The 22,873-nt window shown below is 44.9% G+C and overlaps 1 protein-coding gene across 1 annotated transcript in view; it reads right to left on the bottom strand.

Moving 5' to 3' along the window:
• Nucleotides 1-337: 337 nt before the first annotated feature.
• LOC126237514 (farnesol dehydrogenase-like) overlaps nucleotides 338-22,873 on the bottom strand; it is a 39,266-nt gene continuing 16,730 nt past the window's right edge. The window contains exons 3-6 of the mRNA XM_049947681.1: nucleotides 16,557-16,686; nucleotides 1,393-1,522; nucleotides 689-835; nucleotides 338-484 (exon numbers count right to left, since the gene is read on the bottom strand). Of these exons, the coding sequence (XP_049803638.1) occupies nucleotides 443-484; nucleotides 689-835; nucleotides 1,393-1,522; nucleotides 16,557-16,686 (449 nt within the window). The 3' untranslated portion in view covers nucleotides 338-442. The remainder of the gene's footprint in view (nucleotides 485-688; nucleotides 836-1,392; nucleotides 1,523-16,556; nucleotides 16,687-22,873) is intronic.

Here is a 22,873-nt window from a genome sequence, read left to right as displayed (position 1 = left end):
TTGGATTATCCAGCACCTTCTTACCGAGTGAGCTACTGGCATGACTAACAATCACCCTCACTACTTTACTTCAGCCGAGATCTCCCCTCCTTTTCAAACTACCGAAGTAGCTTTCTATACTATATTGTTGGAATAAACGATAGCGTAAAAAATATTTAGTCATAGACTGAGCAATCTGTACAGCACGAATCTTTCACTATACAGTGTTGTGTGTAAGTTGTTTTCCAACTGATAAGGGGAACCCTTGAACGCGGAGATAAGGAATTGTACTTGCTGGTGTGAAGGTGTCAGGATGGGAAATAAGTAATGTCTGGATAACACAATTTGAATGGCAAGATTCTTAGTAACATTTGTATTACACAAGTTTTACAAAATGTGAACAGGTTGGTACACGTTTGTGGATCATGAAATGATCATATAATTGTTCATGGCAATTTATCGTTCAGAAGGCGTCGCAAGTGGGACGAATGATGATGTCGTGCACCTGAAACATAAGATTTTACGTGATGAGCGACTAGTAAATTGCAGACATAGTATATTTTTCTTTTTCACTGTTTTTAGTGACTTTCTCAACAATCACTCAACTACCTAACTGGCAAATTTTTCCAGTTAAGTATTAGCTTTATTTACGTGATAAGGAGATTTTGAGGGTCAGGCAGTAGGAATGACAAGACAGCAAACAGCCTACCTGCACACGCGGATGTTGTGACAGCATGTAAACAACAGCTTCTGCGATGTCTTCCGATTCCAGACAGTTAAATTTGTCGAATATTTCTGAAGACCACTTTTCTTTTCCGTCAAGGATTTCAGTCCTCACAAGCCCAGGAGAAACAGACTGTGGAAAGAGAAGTATTCATAATTATTTCATTGTGGGTTTCCTCAACTTATCAGTAAAGGTGCAGCAATGTACAAATAAGTACTTCGATTAAAATAACTTTGTGAGTGACGTTCAATTGAGCCAGTCAGCAGCCAATTAAAGTTCTTTCTCGAGCGCTAGGTGCTCTAGGTATTGCCTGTTTTACAAGTACAAGCAGAAGACCTTGTAAGTCGCATAGCAGCACGACAGTAAAACTGTCTCCCGCCTTTGCAATCGGAGTCATAACGCTGCTTTATTGAAACTATGGGAATAATAAACTGCCACGATAGGTTAACAGACAAAACTTTATGAACTCTCAATCATGACACTGTTATAGTATTCATATAAGTACAGGGAACTTCACAGAAAATGTAAATAATTAAAGAAAAACCTGATTGCATCCTGTTCAATCTATCAGTAGCAGAGCCATGCAGTAATTATTTATGGACATTTCAAAACGAAGACTAAAGCCCAAAAGAATCGGTTGACTTACAATAAATCCTTCATCCCAATTACTATGAAGCATCTCTACTCACCCCGACGCGAATTTTGCTCTTTCTGGCGACCAGGTCCTTTCTCAGTCCTTCAAGGAGTACCCTCACCGCGTGCTTGCTGGCGCTATACATAGCTCCATCACTGGCAAACGGCGGAAGGTGGCCCCCAATGCTGAAAAGAAAAAAGAAATACCTAGTGTTATGGTCCAAGACATGCCTTTCGTGACACAAAAAGCAGTGTCGACATATATCGATATGCGTGCTTATTTCACTGAGCAATGCACATAAGAATGTACAAAACATAGCTTCATAATGTGCTCACGTAAGTTGCATAATAGCTGATATTGCATTCTATTCTAAGTACAGAGCATAGTGGGCTAATGAAGAACATAATAAGTAAAAAAAAAAAATGCTTACGTCTTTCGACATTACATTAGACACATGATGTGCTAGAAATACACAGAAACTCTCTACTGTGTTTTCAACAGTGTTTTTTCTATTAAAATGACATGAAACATAGCTAGGGAACTATAATCACATGTTACATTGCGATAACTTAGAAGCCTGTTGAAACATCCCCTTAGAAAAATTAAAAATGACTGTGCTGGTAAACCTCTTACGTTATTTGATTTTCAAACAGCTGTGCAAAACTGAACGTACTCAGACATTTCCCTCTTTACTTATTCTGATCAACAATAAACTGACACAATATTTTTTTAGCGCAACACAGACTTTCAATAATCCCTACAAAAGAATGGCCCTGACTAACAATAACCTATACCTTACTTGAATCACTTACCTCACAAAAATCTTCGTTACGCGAACTACTGCAATACAGCGAGCGCCAATACTACCAGCTAAATAAAAGATTCTGACTACTGGCGGCACTAACTACTGATAGGCATACTTAGCAAATGAAAGATTTTGATGGAGAACAAACAATGTATTTACCTTAATAGTGTTCAAAAGTCATAATATATATATCCGTTCATGACATCCAGTACCCAGAACAACCACCTCTGGCCGTAATAACGATCTTGATACGCTTAGGCATTGAGTCAAACAGACCTTGGATGGCGTGTACTTATTCTGATCAACAATAAACTGACACAATATTTTTTAGCGCAACACAGTCTGACTGCCCATGCAGCTTCAACACGATACCACAGTTCATCAGGGGTAGTGACTGGCATATTGTGACGAGCGAGTTGCTCTGCCACCATTGTCCAGACGTTTTCAATTGATGAGAGGATGAGAGATCTGGAGAATGTGCTGTCCAGGGCAGCAGACGAACATTTTCTGTCTCCAGAAAGGCCCGTACAGGACCTGCAACATGCGGTCGTGCATTATCCTGCTGAAATGTATTCACAGGGATCGAATGAAGGGAGACCCACGGGTCGAAACACATCTGAAATGTAACTTCCACTGTTCAAAGTCAATGCGAACAAGAGGTGACCGAGACGTGTAACCAATGGCACCCCATACCATCACGCCGGGTGATACGCCAGTATGGCGATTACGAATACACCTCTCCAATGTGCGTTCACCGCGACGTAACCAAACACGGATGCGACCATCATGATGCTGTAAACTGCACCTGGTTTCATCCGAAAAAATGACGCTTTGCCATACGTGCACCCAGCTTCGTCGTTGAGTACACCATCGCAGGCACTCCTGTCTGTGCTGCAGCGTCAAGGGTAACCGCAGCCATGGTCACCGAACTGATAGTCCATGCTGCTGCAAACGTCTTCGAACTGTTCGTGCAGATGTTTGTTGTCTTGCAAACGTCCCCACCTGTTGACTCAGGGATCGAGACGTGGCTGCACGATCCGTTACAGCCATAGCGGATAAGGTGCCTTTCATCTCGACTGCTAGTGATACGAGGCCGTTGGGATCCAGCACGGCGTTCCGTATTACCCTCCTGAACCCACCGATTCCGTATTCTGCTAACAGTCATTGGGTCTCGACCAACGCGAGCAGCAATGTCGCGATACGATAAACCTCAATCGCGAAGGCTACAATCCGACCTTTATCAAAGTCGGAAACGTGATGGTACACATTTCTCCTCCTTACACGAGGCATGACAACAACGTTTCACCAGGCAACGCCGGTCAACTGCTGTTTGTGTATGAGAAATCGGTTGGAAACTCTCCTCATGTCAGCACGTTTTAGGTGCATATCACAGCATCTTCTTCCCCTCGGTTAAATTTCGCATCTGTAGCACGTCATCTTCGTGGTGTAGCAGTAGTGTGAAAACAGGGACTTGGAGAAAGGTCAATAAAATACGCCATAGAGAAACGGTCACGAATTGAAAATTAAATGGCCTTCGCCATTTTGTTACCACGGATAAAAAGTAAAACGAGGTCGACAGCCCGCGCGTCCTTTGCTAAAACGGCCGACAACTCATATGCCAAACACAAACGAGAACGGAAGCGGTTAAAAAAGGTCATTCCATTAGGAAATGACGGACCTTCAGAGATTGAGCACAATGAATACAAGTTCGTGGAGGAGCACCAAATTGCGATGGCAAAGAAGACAGTACCCGATACGCAACCTAGCTAAATGATCGCATGGCGAGACGGCTGAGAGGCTTAACAACCAAGAACTTGTCCCCATGAAGGGAGGACAAGTGGTGACACTAAAGTGACGCCAGCTGCTGACAGACAGCAACACAAGGATCATCAGAAGGAATGTGAGAACTAGATGGCTGAGGGACGCGGAGTGCAGCCTTGGCAGCAGCGTCAGCGGACTCGTTTCCTGTCAGACCTATGTGACTAGGAACCCACATAAGAATCAGTGGCTCCATCAAGAGCGAGCAAGTGACAGCATTCCTGGACCCGTTGCACTAAGGTATGCACGGTGTACAGCACACAGAGACTTTGAAGGGCACTGAGAGAGTTGGAGCGGATGACGCAATTGAAAAGCCTGTATCGCTGGATGTATTGTGTGGCCTGATACAGGTCGAAGAGTTTTGCTCTAAATACTGAGCAGTGTTCTGGAAGCTGATAACGAAAACTATCGGTACCAATGACGAAGGCACACCGACAGTCCGAGAGCCATCAGTGTACACAAAGGAACTATCATGAAGTTTGTTCGAAGGTCGTGAAACTGAAGGCAAAAAAGCGTGGCTGGAGTAGTGTCCTAAAGAAGCGAATGAAGTCCAAATTAAGCACGGGTCGCCTCATGAAGTCAAATGGTGAAAGTTTACACCCGCCAGGAAAGTTACAGGTAGTGTGAAGTTAAGCTGTTGGAGCAAGAGATGAAAGCGAGCTCCAGGAGGTAACAGGGAAGAGAGACGTGCCCCACACTGGCGATCAAAGGAATCGTCGAAGAAGAAGGCATAGGATGGAGGCCACTCGTGGCAGACGAATGACATGCCTATCTACTGAAGGAGAAAGTCACTGGAGCAGGACAGCGGTAGTTGAGCAGCTTCTGCATGCAGACCCTCAACTGGGCTAGTGTAAAAGGCGCCAGTTGCCAAACAGATGCCACAATGGTGTATGGTATTCAGAGGGCGTAAAAGGGACGGACGTGAAGATGCATAAACGAAACACCCGCAGTCTAGTTTCGAATCGACAAGGATTGGTACAAATGGAGGAGGGTGGTTCGATCTGCTACCCAGGAAGTACCACTCAGAACACGTAGGACGTTGAGGGGCCTCGTACTGTGGACTGTCAGGTAAGACACGTGGGAGGACTAAGCAAGTCTACTATTGAGCATGAGCCTCAGTAATTTCGTAGGTTCAACAAGCGGAAGAGCAAATGGCCCAAGATGTAAGGACAGCGGAAGAAACCAAATGCTCCGCCACTAATTCATACAAACGGTTTCGTCAGTGGAGAAACGAAAGCCAGTGCCAATGAGCCATGAATAAAGACGATAGAGACATCGCTTAAGACGCCGCTCAATGAGCCAGGTCCGTGGAGAACTGCAACAGATCCCAAAATCTGTCGACAAAAAGGCAGACAGAGATTCCCAGCTGGAGACAGGTTATAACAGGGTTAATTGTGATAGCGAAGGGGGCTATGCTCAGGACGGAACGCTGAGGCACACCACTTTCCTGGATAATGCTACCCACCAAGTCAGAACCCACACATATCTTGAATGCTTGTTCTTTTAAAAATTCCTGAAGGAAACGAGGCAGGCGGCCACAGAATCCCCACCACTCCTCCAGCAGGTGTCGTAGGCTTTCTCCAAATCGAAAAACACGACCACAGTCTGGGATTTCTGCAGAAAACCATTCATGACATAGGCGGACGAAGTGATGGAATCGTCAACTGCAGAACGGCACACTCGAAATTCACATTGTGCAGTGGTTAGTAAATTGCGAAGCTTGAGCCACCATATCAGTCAAGCATGAATCACATGTTCTATCACACTGCAAGCACAGCTGGTGACAGAAATGGAGCTGTAACTGGAAGGAAAGTGTTTGTCCTTAATGGACTTAAGGTGGATATCACAGTGGCTTCAGGCCAGCGTCTCGAAACGTGCCCACTGCCCAGATGCGGTTGCATGTATGAAGCACGTAGTGCTTGGCCACAAGAAAAAGGTGCTGCAGCATCTGAATGTGAACATCGTCTGGTCCTGGGGTGCAGGATCGGGATGAGGAGATACCATGATCTAGCAACCTCATAGTGAAGGAGACATTGTAGCACCCACAAGTCTGAGACAGGAAGGGTATCGCCCGAGCCGCCTCTGCTCGATTCCGACGGAGGAAGGCTGGGTGACAGTAGTAGTAGTTCGAAATCTCCGCAAAATGGCAGCAACAGATTTATGATGACATCGGCTGCTACCGTCAGGCTGGGAATTGGGGAATGGATGTTGGTCCCAGGGTGCCATTGGTGGTAGGGCCACACAACGGATGAGAGAGTGGGACTGTTAAAAGAACTAGTGAATGAAATCCAGCTAACTTTTTTGCTGTCCAAAAGAATGCAACGACACTGTACATGCAACTGCTTTTAACGAATGCTCTTTGCTCTCGTAGGGTGATGGATAAAAACGCGGAGAGCACGTTTCTGCGCGCGAATTGCGTAGCATCACGCCTCAGTCCACCAAGGGACCGGAATACGGCGTGGTAAAGAGAAAGCGCGAGAATGGAACGTTTTGCGGTGACAAAGATAATGTCCATAAAAATATTCTAACTGGTCGTCATAACTGGGGAGATGTTCGACCGAGGTCGCCAGAGAGGAGTGAACCTTCTAATCAGTCTGAGTAAGCTGCCTTTTGGCTGTGCACGTAGCTGGGTTAGGAACCAGCAAGTGGATAGCACATCAGTATGTGTCAGACAGAGCGGAGCGCTCGAGACGATGGGCAAGCTGGGCAATGCAGAAGTGTAGGTCCAAATCGGAACAGGTGTGCGTGGAGTCTGGAAGGAGCGTGTGTGCTCCTGTGTTAAGGAAGAGGAGCTTAAGTTGACTGAGAAAGTCAGCCAAGATGGCACCTCTTGGACAGGTTCTGGGAGAAACCCAAAGGCGATTATGTGCATTAAAGCCACCAAGCTGCAGAAAGGTGTGAAGTGGCTGCCCAACAAGCTGGAGTAAGTTTGCCCTGGTGATCTCGAACGATGGAGGGGTGTAACGGTACAAAGGGGAAAGGCCAAGTGAGGAAGGAAGAGGCGAACTGCAACAGATTGAGGTGGGTAGTCAGAGATATGGGTTGACTATGAACATCATCCCTTATGAGCAGCTTGACTTCCCCATGAGATGGAATGCCTTCCTTTTGGGGGAAAATGAAGAGAGCGGATGGGAAGGTCATAACGGACTGGGAAGAATGCGAGAGCTCAAAGCGGTCGAGAGGACGCAATTTTGTTCCCTCAAAGCTTCGGTTCTAAGAGCAGCTGTGAATCCCCTTTGTTTTAACGAAAGCCAAAAAACGTTCCACTGGAGGAGAGTCATAACAATGAAAGTGGAAGAGGCAAAAAATGAAGGTGCCACCTCGGTGGATGCTGAATGCCAGCATTCGAAGACTCACTGCTACAAGGCGCAAATGCTGGAGGATCTCGCTCCATGAGATCTATAGAACTGTCGGCATTCTCCCTCTGTCCATCTTCGGAGCCCATGGCAGAAAAAAGGTTGGCGTTGCGCACCGGCACACGAAGTTCACATAGGCGAGGCTATCACGTGGTCACACCACCTAAGAGCCGGCTAAGGAGACTGTTCACCTTTGTTGGGCTTCGTCGAGCTTTTCCGGATAGCAGAGAAAAACTCAGGTGTTGGTTGGCTCGAGGGACGTAGGAAGTCTTCATGGGAGTATTCCTTCTGTAGTATTCCTTCTGTCCTTCCCGGCCTGCCGCTTGTGTAGTTGGTGACTTCGCCCCATGAGGCGAAAGTTTAATGGCTTGTTGCACAGCTGTACGAGGTCACGGCGGTGCTGCCTTGACACTGGGGCGATTTCAAAACCTCAGAGCTTAATTTGAGGTCACACATCTGCATGGCCATGTCCTTCATGGAGCGAGACGTTGCAAGAACAGTACTGTAAGTGCCAGGGTTTGCGACTAGCCGATAACTTGCGTGCGACCAGGTAAGGAACTTTTTCTTTTGCCCAGATCTCCTGGACAGCCCACTCATCGAGATACATGGAACAGTCTCGAGAGAAGGCGGCATAGCCGGCATTGCAGTTGACAGAGGGGCGAGGAGGCGGACAATGGCCCTCATGTGCATCCCTAGCACAGGTTACACATTTATCCATGTGTCGACAAGACATCCGAGACATGTTGATGGCACTGGTAGCAGCGCATTGCGTTCGGAACGTACAGTCACACAGTGATAACTTCATAGCCTACTTTTATCTTGGACAGAAGCACCAATATCAAAACTTAGAAAAAGAATGCGCGTGTGCCCTAAGGATGCATCTACGTTTTTCATCACACAATGGTCTGCAGTGACAACCTGACCAGAGAGGTAAGTTAGGATTTCTGCCTCAATCAGACCATCGGGCAGCCTAGTGCAAATAACACCATGGGAAGAATTCAGAGTTCTGTGGGCCACGACGTCAACAGAATAGCCATGGAGAAGTGAAGCAGTAAGCAGTTGAGCTTGGGAATCAGTAGTATCGAAACGCAAAGGGGCATTGCATAAATGGGAGCAGGCTTTCACAGGGCGGCAACTGCATCAGTACTTTCTGAATATGAGATGGATTTACCATTTCAAAGGACTGACCATCTTCAGTATGAAAGCGCGAGCAACTGTGGTGCAGCTGGGAAGGTATATGAATCATTCCGTGGTAGACACTGACTACGAAGAGACATTGTAGGAAAATCCCCTATGACTGCCAGCATTTTCGATGGGATGCTGTTTCCAACTGCTGGACCCCATCTCAGAGGGTGGCTCACCCACCTTAGGTGATTGTTCACATCACAGGTCACACCTCCCAAAGCTCAGGCAATCACCCCCTCGCCTGGGCTTGCCATATCAGTGGTATGTGTGAACCCTACCTGTCGATCTGGGGCTGGGAATTACGCGTTACCATGTTACCTGTTATGCAACAGGTACATGGCCCACCCTTCAAGAGAACACAAGGAGGAAGAAGAAAAAGAGGAACCTCAAACGCTGAAGCGGTGGAAGTACAGGAGACGATGAACGAAGAAAGAAAAAAGAAATGGGAAACAGTGGTGAGACTGTTCTGATGTCAGCCACTGAAAATGCGGAACATATTCCGGAAAACAACCCAAGCACGTTGTCCAAGGGAGAGGGGAAAGAACAGCAAGTGGACAGAGGTGCAGCACGGAAGGGGAGAGAGGCTACAAACGCTGGAACCCGCAGTAACCAAGCACGATCTTGCCAAAGAGCGGCGAGCCCCCCTGGGGGGAGGGTTGGTGGTGGCGACAGTGCCCCACCTGTCCTAGTGCAGAGCAGGTAATGGGGAAGGTGTTCACCCCAAGCCAGCGTATATGGTCCTCCTCCCAAAAATTTTCAGGCCATCAGTCCTTAAGCTTACACACTACTTAACCTAAATTATCCTAAGAACAAACACACACACCCATGCCAGAGGAGGACTCGAGCCCCCGCCGGGACCAGCCGCACAGTCCACGACTGCAGCGCCCCAAACCGCTCTGCTAATACCGCGCGGCCCTCCTCCCAGAGTGTAGCCAGGGAAGGAAGGGCTGCACAGCCAGAAGAATCAGCATTAAATGATCCACGTAGAATGAAGAGATTGCCATAAAGCTACGAGCAGTTTTTTTGAAGCTTAAAGCATTTCATATTCAAAAGCATGTGTTCTGACACCACCCAGCCTAAACAGCGGCTGTGGGCTCTCCCTGTGGGAGCCAACCAGCTACATTCAGAACTGTCTGGCTCGGTGGCCCCATTGACAGGAGTTCTGATGCTCCAGGAACAAAAGCTTGCACAGGCAGGCAACAGCTAATGTATCAGAAGTGTGATCCCTGTGTTGTCTGCGAGCTCAGCCAGATGGGTACTGAACAGCCCCACCACACATCCTGGCTACACATGCTGATGACCAAGCCAGGCTTTGGGTGGTGGCTAGGGTGGGGAAGGAAGAGGGGCAGGAGGTGGGAGAAGGATCTACACCTTAGTTCCTACAGAGGGAGTTCTTTCCCAAATGGGTCGCAGTAAAGAGAGAAAATTTAGAAGTAGAAGTGAAACCCCAAAGGGATACTACAAAACGCCCAAAAGAAAAATTGGTTCAAATGGCTCTGAGCACTATGGGGCTCAACTGCTGAGGTCATTAGTCCCCTAGAACTTAGAACTAGTTAAACCTAACTAACCTAAAGACGTCACAAACATCCATGCCCGCGGCAGGATTCGAACCTGCGACCGTAGCGGTCTTGCGGTTCCAGACTGCAGCGCCTTTAACCGCACGGCCACTTCGGCCGCCCCAAAAGAAAAGATCAACTACAAATCAAGAGGAACAAAAACCGTAAGTAATACAAAAAACCAGGTGGATAGCCAGATCGACGTAAGTATGAATACAGAGTGGAAGGCAGAGGGGAAGAAGGGGGCACACAGAGGGAGCAGCACAGGGAAAGAAATGCAGCTTGGGAAGGAAGAATGGGCCCCAGCATCTTGGCCCCATGTGTGCCACACACGAACTCAAGAACGAGCCGTAAAGACGATTGGGGGAGGGGGGGGGAGACTAGTCTTGACAGGAATCCCTCTCCCATTTGGCGGAACCCTACCTTCTCTCAAACAGTAGAACGACGCCATCTTTCAGTAAGTGCTTATCGCAATGAATTAACTCTTCATAATTTTCTGGAATATAAAAAAATAAATACATCAGTTAAGTAAAACCTTATATGTGGAAAGAAGGTAACGTGGTTAAATTTTTGCTGTAGATTAGCGAAAGAAAGTATTAGTAGTAGTAGTAGGGATAGTAGTAGTAGTAGTACTGAATTATGACACAAAATCAATAAATTCAGGACCAGACTATCTGGCTACACTCCTACGATGGAAGCACCTTGGCTAGAACAATTCGCTAGTAGAATTTCTCTTGCTTCAGTGCGTCCTCGACTGCTTACATATCCACTTGTCCACCACTACGATGATGAATGCCTTGTTTCTCCTTTTACTTTCGTGGAACTGAAGACGGCAATTCACTCAGCCACAGGCAGCTCTCCAGGCATTTGATAATGTTCACTATGCTATGGTATGGTGTTACAACATGCAATATTCCTCCTCTTGCATATACACAATCAACTTGGGGGCCCTAAAGATCCTGGCAAAGACTGAAGAACACACATAACAGTCCCTGTCCTGAAAAGAGGCAATGATATTTCTGAGCCAACTTCGTACCGACCCGTTGCTCTTTCCTCTTGCATTGGGAAGACTTTGGAACGATTAGTTAAACAACAATTGGAGTGACGGCTGGAATAGCACAATCTCTGGGCTACTTACTAATTTGGATTGAAAAGGGAAAAGGCACAATTGACCACAGCTATGTTTGTGGATATCGAGGGAGCACATGACAATGTAAACGTAGATATTTTGCTCCACAAATGGAGCGCTAGGTATGTCAGAAGAAATGGTTTTTGACATGAATATTTTCATCACGTTGCTTGATTAACTGATGGCCTATCGCACTGTCTCAACTCGAATTTAACAACGTATCAGTACTTCGTCATATGCTGCGTACGCCATGGCTATGGAAAAGCTCTTCCCACGTCGACTAAAATACTTCAGTATGCAGACAGTATGTGATTATTTCTCGCTCCACTTCTTTTACAGACCTTAAAGCTGTATTTTTCTGTGCCACGATCCGTGTGAAAAGCTGGCTGAGAGTGCACGTTACAAAAGCACCCACTGGTGAGTCACCTTTCGTTGTATTTTCCAAGCGTTGATTTCCACAGATTCCCGACAGAATTGTCCTAGACTCTGAATGTTACTCAGTGTCATCGCAGGATCTACTATTGGGCGTCGTCTAATTGATTCCCGGTTGTCATGTGTCCCTCACATGTACTAAGAGACTGCAAAAACTTACTTACTTACTTACTTACTCACTGGTCATGCCGGACTCGAGAGTCCATTACTGCAGCAACGTATTTTCGCCACCTGTCCCTGTCTTGGGCTATTTCCTTCCATTCACCTTCAATACATAGGCTTCTCAAATCAGCCTTCACATTGTCGTCCCATCTACGTCTCGGTCTCCCCACAGGACGTTTTCCCTCTAGGTGCCCTGCCAGTACTCTGCGCGCTGCCCTGCCCTCATCCATTCGAGCTACGTGCCCCGCCCATCGCAGCCTACGTCAGGGCTTGAATAGAGTCCGCGAACCTCTCCGTTATGCAGTTTTCGCCACTCTCCGCTAACATCATCCTTTTTTGCTCCAAAAATTTTCCTCAAAATTTTGTTTTCAAATACTCGAAACGGCTTTTCATTTTGCACAGTGAGAGACCAAGTCTCACATCCATACAGCATAACTGGTAGAGTAACAGTTCTGTATACTCTAATCTTTAAATTCCTAGACAATATCGGTGATGAAAATAATCTATTCAGTGAGAAGTAGCACGCATTTCCCACCCGTAATTTCTTCTGCAGTTCTACTTCAATCTCATTTCTCGAAGTGATGTCCACGCCTAGATACTTAAATGTGTTCACTTTTTCAAACTGCCTGTCTCCAACTCTTAACATTTCCTGATCTACTGCTGTTGGCATTCTAGTAGTAACCAGGTATTTAGTTTTGTCTTCACTTATCCTTAGACCTACATCTTCACTAGCCTTGATTAACGCATTCGCATTTGCTGTTACAGATTCTTTCCTATCGCTAATGATGCTTAGATCATCTGCATACCTTAATATCTTAATATTTCCATTTAGCTGCACACCCTCTGAATTATCTGCTGCCATTCGTACAATATATTCTAGAACTAAATTAAAAAGTAGCGGAGACAGGGCGTCTCCCTGCTTAAGTCCGTTCTTTATTACAAATTCTTCTGACTCCAATTTCCCTATTCTACCTTTCGTGTTTTTCAAACTCGCTTCTATAAGTCTAACATACTTCTTTGGTAATCCAAGTTCAAAAAGAATTCTGTACAATTTTGATTGCAACAGAGACTACAAAAAAGCATTAAATATTGTCCAATCAGTCTCCCGAGTTTGGAGATCTCATCCAACCCATTTATCAACGTCCTATAAAACCTTACTTCGAACAAGACTGAAGTACAGTAGTGTGGTGTTCCATATTGGGCGAAAGGACATTCTCAGAAAATTGGACAAATTTCAGTTTAGACGTATTCGTCACTGCTTAGGCACTATGGGCTCTGCCTTATACAACACCCTGTTAGTTGAAGCCTGTGAAATGCTTTTACATAACAGAAGGAAATTGCTGGTGGACCAATTTCTACCCAACAGGGTGTCCTTTTTAAATCATCCTTTGCGTTCCAAACTGGAGGCCCTTGACTATTTGCCGGAATAGCGACTCTCCGCCAGCCTCCCCCGCCTCTACTGATTAGCTATAGAACACGGGGTCACCTGCCAACAAAAAACCTCAGCACAAGATCACTTCCTATTTGCACGCACCATTATTCAGTCGTGTCTCATGAAGTGCTTATACATTTAGAAAGCGTGTCACCAACGGAAAATTCACTCATCTATGGTGACAGAATGACCAGAAAAGGCCGGACTGGTTGCACACTTATATTCTGATGGCCCCAAATTAAGTTAGGGAGAAAATGCGGGATGTGCCTTTTTCCACAAATACGGTCTCAAAAATGTTCCAACAGCCACAGGAAACTTCGACTTCTTTTCTGCGGAAGCTGTAGCCATACTAGGAGCTTTGAAATATGTCAACTCCCTTCACTTTTTCAAGGCCTTTATTTCACTGTGTTAGACAACACCAATGCTACAATATTTTACGGACGCCAGTTAATAGACGTTGGCTGCTGATAGGATCGTATATATGATCGAAGTTCAGCCCTTCAGCATCAGCTGAGGTCTGAGTATGGGCTGTTGAATCACCGAAAATGGTTGCCATATAATAAAATAACATCAAAACAAGGGCTGCAGGTGTTTCATTTTATTACGCACTGCAGTTACTCCGACACTGGTCTGAGACTGTAATAACACCATACAAAGTGACATTAATCACGTTGTCTCCACATGTGCAAACTATGAGAGACATAGCCAATCTTTTTTACAACAATTATACCGTCTGAAAGCGGAGGTACCTATGAGTGCAAACATTCTATTTTCTTTGAGTAATGCTCATATAAAAAAGAGGTTTTCAGATTGTTATAAGCTGCCAAGATATCGGTGTAACAGTAACATAGCACTGGGAACTATGTTAACTGTTAATATGTATTTTATATGTATATTCATTTTAATGTAGGCTCTGAACAGTTGTATATCTAATGCTCATATTACTTCGTTTTAAGTATTAACTTGTGTTGTTAATCGTTAATGTTGTATTTGTATCACTTGTGTCATCTATGTATGGGTTGAACTATGTGTCTCAGTTACATTCAGCTGGTTAAATGACCGTTAGCTGCCGGAAGATAAACAAATAAACAATTTTTTCACTTCCACGGCTTCACGGAACGGGATCTCTGAAAAACAAATGAACAACAAAGGGCGTAGTAGCCACCAAGAGTTGAACTCGGCTACAAACAGCTGTGAGAGGCCAACAATATCTAGAGTCCACACACACCAGTAAAACTAGTAGCACCTAAACACGACGATTGGGTCGGCGTTAAAACATTGTGCATAAAATGAAAAAAAAAAGAAAAAAAATACTCGGCTGTAGACCCCGAAGCACCCCACTAAAGCTTAAACTGTTCAACAGTTTTCCGTTAAGGCCGACGGTCCTTTCCTTCATGCTGATCTTTGACAGTACCATTTGCGACAGAGTCGCAGAGACTGCAGTTTTGCTGCTACTGCAACAGGCAACTATAAGGTCTTTTCTCTCTTTAAGATATTTAAGAAGAGCCGTCACTTCTTACCTAAGTGGAAATTCCGTAGAGGTCTTCTGGATTTCGCCATATCGCGCAGCCTGGCAGTTGTCATGGGAGACAGCACCATCGTCGGTGTCCGCGACACCATTCAGGCGGAGCTATTAACGAGGCACGGCAGCCACATGGATAGGCTGCGGTGGAGCTTTCCGAAGCAATCAAGACAAAGGCTGCGCGCAAGTGACATTACGCACTGGGGAACTACTTAACAATACGTTATTAGCAGCACCTGCGCATGGTATTCGTCGCGAGCCATCTCCGAGATGCGATTATAGCTTCTGCTTACAGAAAACCAAATCGTAGATGAAAGTCGCCTCAGTCGGAATATAACCATACTGTTCACAGTATCAAACTTCATTAACAGCACTCCTATACAAAATACATACTGAAGTGTACAGCTGTTGACAAAAGTGGTAGTTATGATGCGATCTTTGAGTCCACAACAGATTTTCATTGTCTACAGTAATAAAAAAAATAGTCGTCTTCAATCGTACATCTTCTATGAACCATCATTTTTGTCCTCACTTTTTTGCTTTGTTTTGCATGTTAAAATTCCCTGATGGAGACATAGAAAATTAACATCACATGGGTTTCCTCTTCATTCGAGATTCGTTTTTACACAATGTTAATATATCTTCGTGTTTGTATCACTTTGATTTCAATTGATCAATTACCTTTCTTCCCCGATTCGTAGAGTTTCTCCAACTGTATAATGGAAGTAAAGTAAAACCTGGATGTGAAATTTCTCCTCTCAAGTGGTCTCAAATAATTCCTTTCTCAAAAAATGGTTCAAATGGCTCTGAGCACTATGGGACTCAACTGCTGTGGTCATAAGTCCCCTAGAACTTAGAACTACTTAAACCTAACTAACCTAAGGACAGCACACAACACCCAGCCATCACGAGGCAGAGAAAATCCCTGACCCCGCCGGGAATCGAACCCGGGAACCCGGGCGTGGGAAGCGAGAACGCTACCGCACGACCACGAGATGCGGGCTCCTTTCTCAAAGCTGGAGGGAAATCTCAACATACTTCTTCCGTTTCCTTACTACCGAACTTGATCGAAAGTATCTGGATACCGGTATGCAGTCAGGAACTGAACATCGGTTGTCACGAGAGGCTGACCCGCCATTACTGCTGGAGGCGGTGTGTGTGGTGTTGGCAGCAGTGGGCAGGAACAGCACAGTGGTTCAGTCAGGAGAACTCAGCACACTTGGTGTTGTCAACAAGAAGCTACGGGAAAACGAGAGTGTAGAATGGGTCTCTCATGGCTCATCAAGGCCAAAGAAGGTGCGAATGCACCGCGCGAATCGAACAACATCCCAACGTAGGACTTTCCTGACAGTTTCACTAACGTTCTGTGCTTTCTAGTGAAGTGGGGGAAGGCTAAGTGAGAAAGCTGAATCATTAAAACGACCATCTCAACTCGTCTCCGTTCTGATTAATCCAGTCCTGAAATTTTTAGTCACGAGATGGCTCTTGCGGACGCCTATTTCACTGACAACGCACGAATAATATTAATTTTCTTTAAGATAGCTTAAACTTTAACAGCATATAAAATGAACAGTTTTCACATTGCTATCCTAAAACGAGATGACTGGTCAAAACTGGTTTCTGTGTTCATGTTTCCTTCCTAAACAAACACTTAATAGGATGCAGCGTGGAATGTATTATCTGCTTCGAAGGTATGTCTCAGTAAGACTTACTTTAATAGGTATTCTACGTAGTGTCCATTCCAAAAGAAACGTAATAGTTAATTGGTACGTGCAGTCCTCTACGTGGCTGTTAAGTGGCGACGCGCTGTCAGAGAACCCACCTGCTGATGTGGATGATGAAGCCGTCGTCGACGCCCCTCCTCAGCATGTCCTGCACGGCCTCCCTGGTGCAGATGCTGAGCCCCAGCACGTTCACATCCAGGATGCGCTTCCAGGCTTCCGTGGGGGCGGCTGTCCACAACACACGTACAACAGTCAGCAGACGCCGGCACCACACCAAAGTACACGACTCATTCAAAGTGATTGACACGTCACCCCAAATAATGGTCACGCTTTACCTTGTAAGTAAACTGGAGAAGCCCCTACTGTGATTTCACTTAGCACTAGACCAACGCTTATTAACGGAAATAACATCACATAGGATATTAAACGAAATTTGTAATTGGACTGAGGCTTTTTTGGTAGTGAGAATACAGCATGCTATCCTGGATTTAAAGCCGTCAGCAGGTGCATGAGGAAATGCAGGTGTGTCCCACGTATGTATGTTGGGACCCTTACTGCTCATGTTTACTAATGACCTCAAACATAACAACAACAACAATAAGAAGAATAAAAGCAGAGTTTTTGGAGATGATGCACTTTTCTGTAATGAAGTTGCTGAAGTATTTAGGTAGACCTCGATAACATTTTAAACTGGCGCAGACAAATTCAAAATCGCCCCGTTCAAGAAACACAAGAAAGGAGTATCGTTTGAGCACAATGTCACTGAGTCACAAATGGAGTCAACTCACGCATATCGAGTACCGTACCTAGATGTATCATTTTTTGGGGACATACGTAAGTTCGTAAATCCTCTGTCATCGATTCATATAACTGGTAATAAATATCCATATACAATGACTGAATACTTGTAAGCAAAGAGGATGCACACTGACAGGATCAAATATGAGTCACTCTTTTATGAAGGAGCACACTATGCAAAACTGCATGTGTTTCAGCAATTGAAATGGATCTGAGTTAATCATCAAACAAGAACAACCTTGATACTCAGTGCAGTACACAATGAATTTACTAACGCCATAAATTATTTTGACCCTATCAATGAAACTTAAGGTCGGTACTTTCCACAATATTTATCATTTGAAATGTTTAAATGTATCTAATGATATCTAATGGTAGCCTCTAATTTAAAAAGAGCTCTACGATTTATTACGAAAGATATTTGTAACTGCGAAGCGTTCAAACCAATCATGACATGAATGTTACAATGACATACTTTCCAATGAGATTTGCAAAAGTAAGACTGTCAATTGCTCAATTACTCACTGGGGTGTGGTTACTAAATAATCTCGTAACTGACTCTGTGAAATATACCGTAAAAGGGCTATACGACGAGAGTAACTGTATTTGAAAAAAGAACCTCGTAATCACAAAGACCCGAAGATGCACTGATGAAAATGAGACAGTGAAACGTATCATGGATCTGAAATACGAACTCTTGTCCATCCTACTATCCTGGAGCTGTAATCAACGCTCACCACAATTTCAGTTCTAATACGAATAGAGAGTGGAGACACGGCGCCTCGCTGCCATGAAGCTGGCCAGTACAATTGGCCTGCTGAGGACACGAACAATGCACCGCGGAAGAGTGATCCAGTTTAGAATGCAGCCCGCAAATCATGGTTTGTTCACCTCGAAACCTCAAAATGATGTCTTTTTAAATCTGTGAAAAACTGGTGCTACAGCTCGTATTTTGTGCATACAGTACATGTAAAATTAAAATATTGGCATAATATGACAATAAAAATACACATTAATGGAACTTTAATAACATAATGCTCACTAACAAACAGAAAATCAACGAAAAACAAAGGTGAAAACGACATGCAATAATAACTATCACTAGGAGTAATTGCAGACTCCGAATTTTATATTTTAATACTGCCACTAGCGAACTGCGTGAGTAATAATGATAGCAATGACTAACCAACTGACCGTATACCTCTCACAGAACAACTGCTGAACATGTAACGAAGTGTTCGGTGGAATAATAGGTGACGTCAGAACACGCAGGTGGAAATTGAATTAAATGATGAAATCAGGCACTCAACGAAAAGAAAACACGCACAGACACACGCACACACATACGCACAGAGAGAGAGAGAGAGAGAGAGAGAGAGAGAGAGAGCAGACCAAAACCAGTACGAACATTAATTTAACCCTACTAGAAATGGATTCACAATGCATTTCACGGGACCAGCGAAGAATCTGAGAATGTACATGTGCTGGGGGCATACCAGGTGGTACTAAACATATGGATGATGCATATAGTATAAGGGGGCGACCAAAAGGTTTATGTTTGAGGGCACAACTGCAGTGTATATGCAACACATCACTACTCCGATGCGTTCATTTGAGCACTGACATGTAGGAAAGGGATTATTGTCGCATTCGTGTCTTTCCAACATGCGTGTGGTAAATTCAGAAACTTGAGCAATGGCGATGTTATTACCAAATGCGTCGTCCAAAATAGAACCAACGTCGTATTACTCTTTTCCTAGCTGCCGAAGGACAACTACCGGTGGACGTCCATTAGAGAACGAAGAGTGTGCATGGGGCAGTATGTGTGTCGGAAACCACCACTGCGGAATGGTGCGACAGGTTCCGTGCGAAAAGGGGTGCCGCTGTTTCATGCTAATGCACGTCCTTTTGTCGCAAATGTCGTAACGCAGAAATTAGACCAACTGAACTGGGAGACTCTCGTGACCCGCTCTGTGGTCATCATCTCTCCCCATGCCATTACGACGCCTTCGGACCCTTAAGAAAGCCCTTGACGGGTTGACATTTCCTGTCAAGCAGGCAGCAGGCAGTAACGGACTTCTTCGCGCAGTACGAGGACACGGGGGTTTCTTGAACTTGGTGCGTCGGTGGCATGATTACCACAGGCCTCACGGCGATTTTACCTGATTGACGTACTGATTCCGCACAGTACCATCGTCAAACAGAAACGTTTTGATCGTCCCCTTAGACCTTTGCTTGATAAATGCCTCTATAAGTAGGCAAACATTCCTTCCCGATCTCAGGAAGTTCAGACGACCCGTTGGAGAAGAGGTTGGTTTGTAGGTCTTAGAGATGAAACTTTTTTCTGGATGACTTATGCTGTGACCAAATGAAATGATTGTATAGCGCCGGCCTCTGTAGTCGAGCGGTTCTAGGCGCTTCAGTTCGGAACCACGCGGCTGCTACGGTCGCAGGTTCGAATCCTGCCTCGGGCATGGATGTGTGTGATGTCCTTAGGTTAGGTTTAAGTAGTTTTAAGTCTTGGGGACTGATGACGACAGATGTTAAGTCCCATCGTGCTTAGAGCCATTTAAACCATTTGATTGTATAGCACTATTGGCTGGGACACGCCATATGGGGTACTATGGCCACTTACGGAAAGTCTCTCATTTCAATACCACTTCGACAACATGGACATCGATGATATTATGATGAAGACACATTACATTGTCGCAAAGCAGAGGAACTCGATACCGGTTGATCTAGAGGCAGTAATGCTAATCAGCAGACAACGAGCTGTGGAAACTGACCACATCAAGCACTATCATGTTGGTCTAAAAGCTCACAGATCCCAAGTGTGACATACTGGATAGGCCAATATCAGTTCCTGAATGACGGCACCACAGATGTTGAAGTGGGTTCCCGACCTGGAATGCACTGGTAGGTATTAACGCAAACTTTCATTAGCCAGCAAAGCTTTTCTAGCATGTTCTTTTATACACGAGGAGTTCGTTTACTTTCGAATTACAGAAACATTGGTTCGTGAAATAAAATTACGTTCTGCTCGAACGCCCAGGAAACTTTTATTGAAGCCGGCAGCTGTCGTGGAAACTTCACCGGCACATTTCACCACTCACGAAGGAAAGGTTCCAGATACTGGCTAGCTATCTACGTATTCAGAATGTTTGCTATTATAGAGGACAATTAAACAAGCAAATAATCCTCAAACATTTGTCCTCAAGCCGTTTCCCCGATACGACGTATTAAGACAGAATACAGGAACACCTTGCAACAGAATCCCCGAGGATCCAGACTGCAGACATGCTCTTAAGAACAAACACATGGCAAGATATTTTTCACATGGCCACCATTGGTATGAAGGGAGGCCTCAGCGCTTCACCTCATCGATGCCCGTACACATTCCAAATGCGCTGACAACCACCCACAATGTGTTCCCAGAGTTAACAGACACTACAACACGGCTGGAATACACAAACGCTTTTACAGATCCCCACACAAAAAAACTGGTTCCAGCCGGATGACATGGAGGGTACCTAGTATCCACAATGATAAATTCACATGAGGTCAATTTTTGAGTCTAATTTACGCGTCTGTTGCGTTGTTTCAAACTAGACGCACCCTTATAGATCACTTTGATTTCCATAGTATGGAATGTCTTACAAACAAAACGGGCGAGTAGCAGACAATGAATAATGAAGAACCCTATTAAAGACACACTGTCGGTATGGAAACCAATAGTTTTGCCGATACAACGAACGAGTATACACAGCTGCACTCACAGCACTGGCAACACTGGTAAAGTCCATGGCAGAGACTGCTTCCATTGTGTCAAATATTAGGGTTTCTGTCCACTCCATTCTCATACGGGGCGTCAGGAGATTAATTTTTAATGCATGTGTGGACGCTGATCTGATCTCTGCGGTCCCTATGGGAACGAAAGGTATATGGCTAGATTCCACATTCGATAAAAGTTCTTTTTTTTTTAATTCAGGTTTTTCAGCATCTCAGTGATGCCCTCCAGTGGCTGAAACAAATCTCTGACCATTCGCACGTGTGGGATGCGTCGGTCAGACGTATTACGCGTCCACATCCACCAACGGCCATCGCGCTGGTGGCGGAATTGAACGCCCTATCATAAGAAATCCTCCCCAACCTTGTGGCCAACATGGGAGCAAGTTGCCGCGTATGCATTGCCGTCCGCAGTTATCACACACCCTATGAAGAAGCGTGCCTCGTCATTCGTAATTTCATGTGGACCATCATGAACAGCGGAGACTTCAGTGTAACGATTCATTTCGAACCAAGGTAGCATTTCTGCTCGTCTCACTGCACTTGTCATTCAGTTACCTACTGTACTATAGTGTTGCAGTTCTTTCTATGTATGGTGCAAGTTTCATCAAGATTTGTTACTTTGCAGTGACACATTATTAGGAAGTTACGTTCGTGCTTAAGTTTTGCACAGAATGGCATTTTCAGATCCAGTTGAAAGCCGAAAGTGGTCACGGACTTCCGGAAAAATTTCCTGTCGGAGCACAAAAAAGGCGAGTATGTTGCTCTTTAAAAGAATGACAAGTGAAGAACCATTAAAATTTCGGTCAAAAATGGACATTCCCCTTACCTACACATCTGGAACGATGCAGATCCCCTAACCTATGATGGTTGCCGCTCATCTATATTAGTCGTTTCCGATGTCTGGTGTCTCGTTTGCTCCCACCACTACTATATCCATCCATGTCTCTCTCTCTCTTTCACTGCCACTTTCTCTCTCCCACCATCACTCTCTCCTCTCCCTCTTTCGCACTGGTACTGCCTCCTTTCTTTTCCACCGCCACTGTCTCTCTGCTACCCTCTTTGAGCACAAAAAAGAGCGATTATGTTCGCATGCCAAAACTTTTGGTGTGGGAGTTCGAATGAGGCAGCTGGTTCCCTTCTTTTCTGTCAGAGTCTTAAGGACGAATACTTTCGCCTTGTCTGTGCTCCGAAAGGAGTATCTTCCCGCTGGTTCCTTTCTTTTCCCTGCTACAGTGTGTGTACTGCTTATACGAAAACGAATTCTGTAGCTCATTACAATTTAGAAAATATATTTTTTATACTTCGACGCATTTATATACTTGACACACAAACAATAAGTAACTAACAATAATCTAAGGTTCACACAAAATCGTTTACCTTACATTTTCTGGATGTTTTGCTCAAAGATCGCAATTCATCGAAAACGCCCGGCTTACGATTCATATCTTAAAAGAGCAAATGTGTATGAGATATATTTTAACAAATTTGCGATCTTTCCAGTTTTACAGGATTTTTGGCAGTCATCTTAACCTTCCTTCAGTCATGTTATTCCCCTTTTATCCCCTGTTTGTCACTGAAGTGACCTCTATAGGCGTGTGACAGTCCATTATTCAGAGACAGCGTGTAATCAAATTTTACTGGGAAGAAATGCTGACGTAGAATTTAGTGTGGCGACCTGAGAAACCCTTGCGATGACCCTAGAACCACTGTTACGTCTCCACTGCGTCAGTTGAAAGTACACTTGCGCCTGAAGCTGGGTATTACGTGTACAATTTGTTACAAATGTGCAGTAACTTTGAACCTCTGGATCTCAGTAACAGAAATA

The sequence above is a fragment of the Schistocerca nitens genome, chromosome 2 (genome assembly GCF_023898315.1).
Source record: "Schistocerca nitens isolate TAMUIC-IGC-003100 chromosome 2, iqSchNite1.1, whole genome shotgun sequence".
Lineage (NCBI taxonomy): Eukaryota > Metazoa > Arthropoda > Insecta > Orthoptera > Acrididae > Schistocerca > Schistocerca nitens.
The sequence above is the reverse complement of the archived record's forward strand: the minus strand, read 5'-3'. Positions and strand labels throughout refer to the sequence as shown.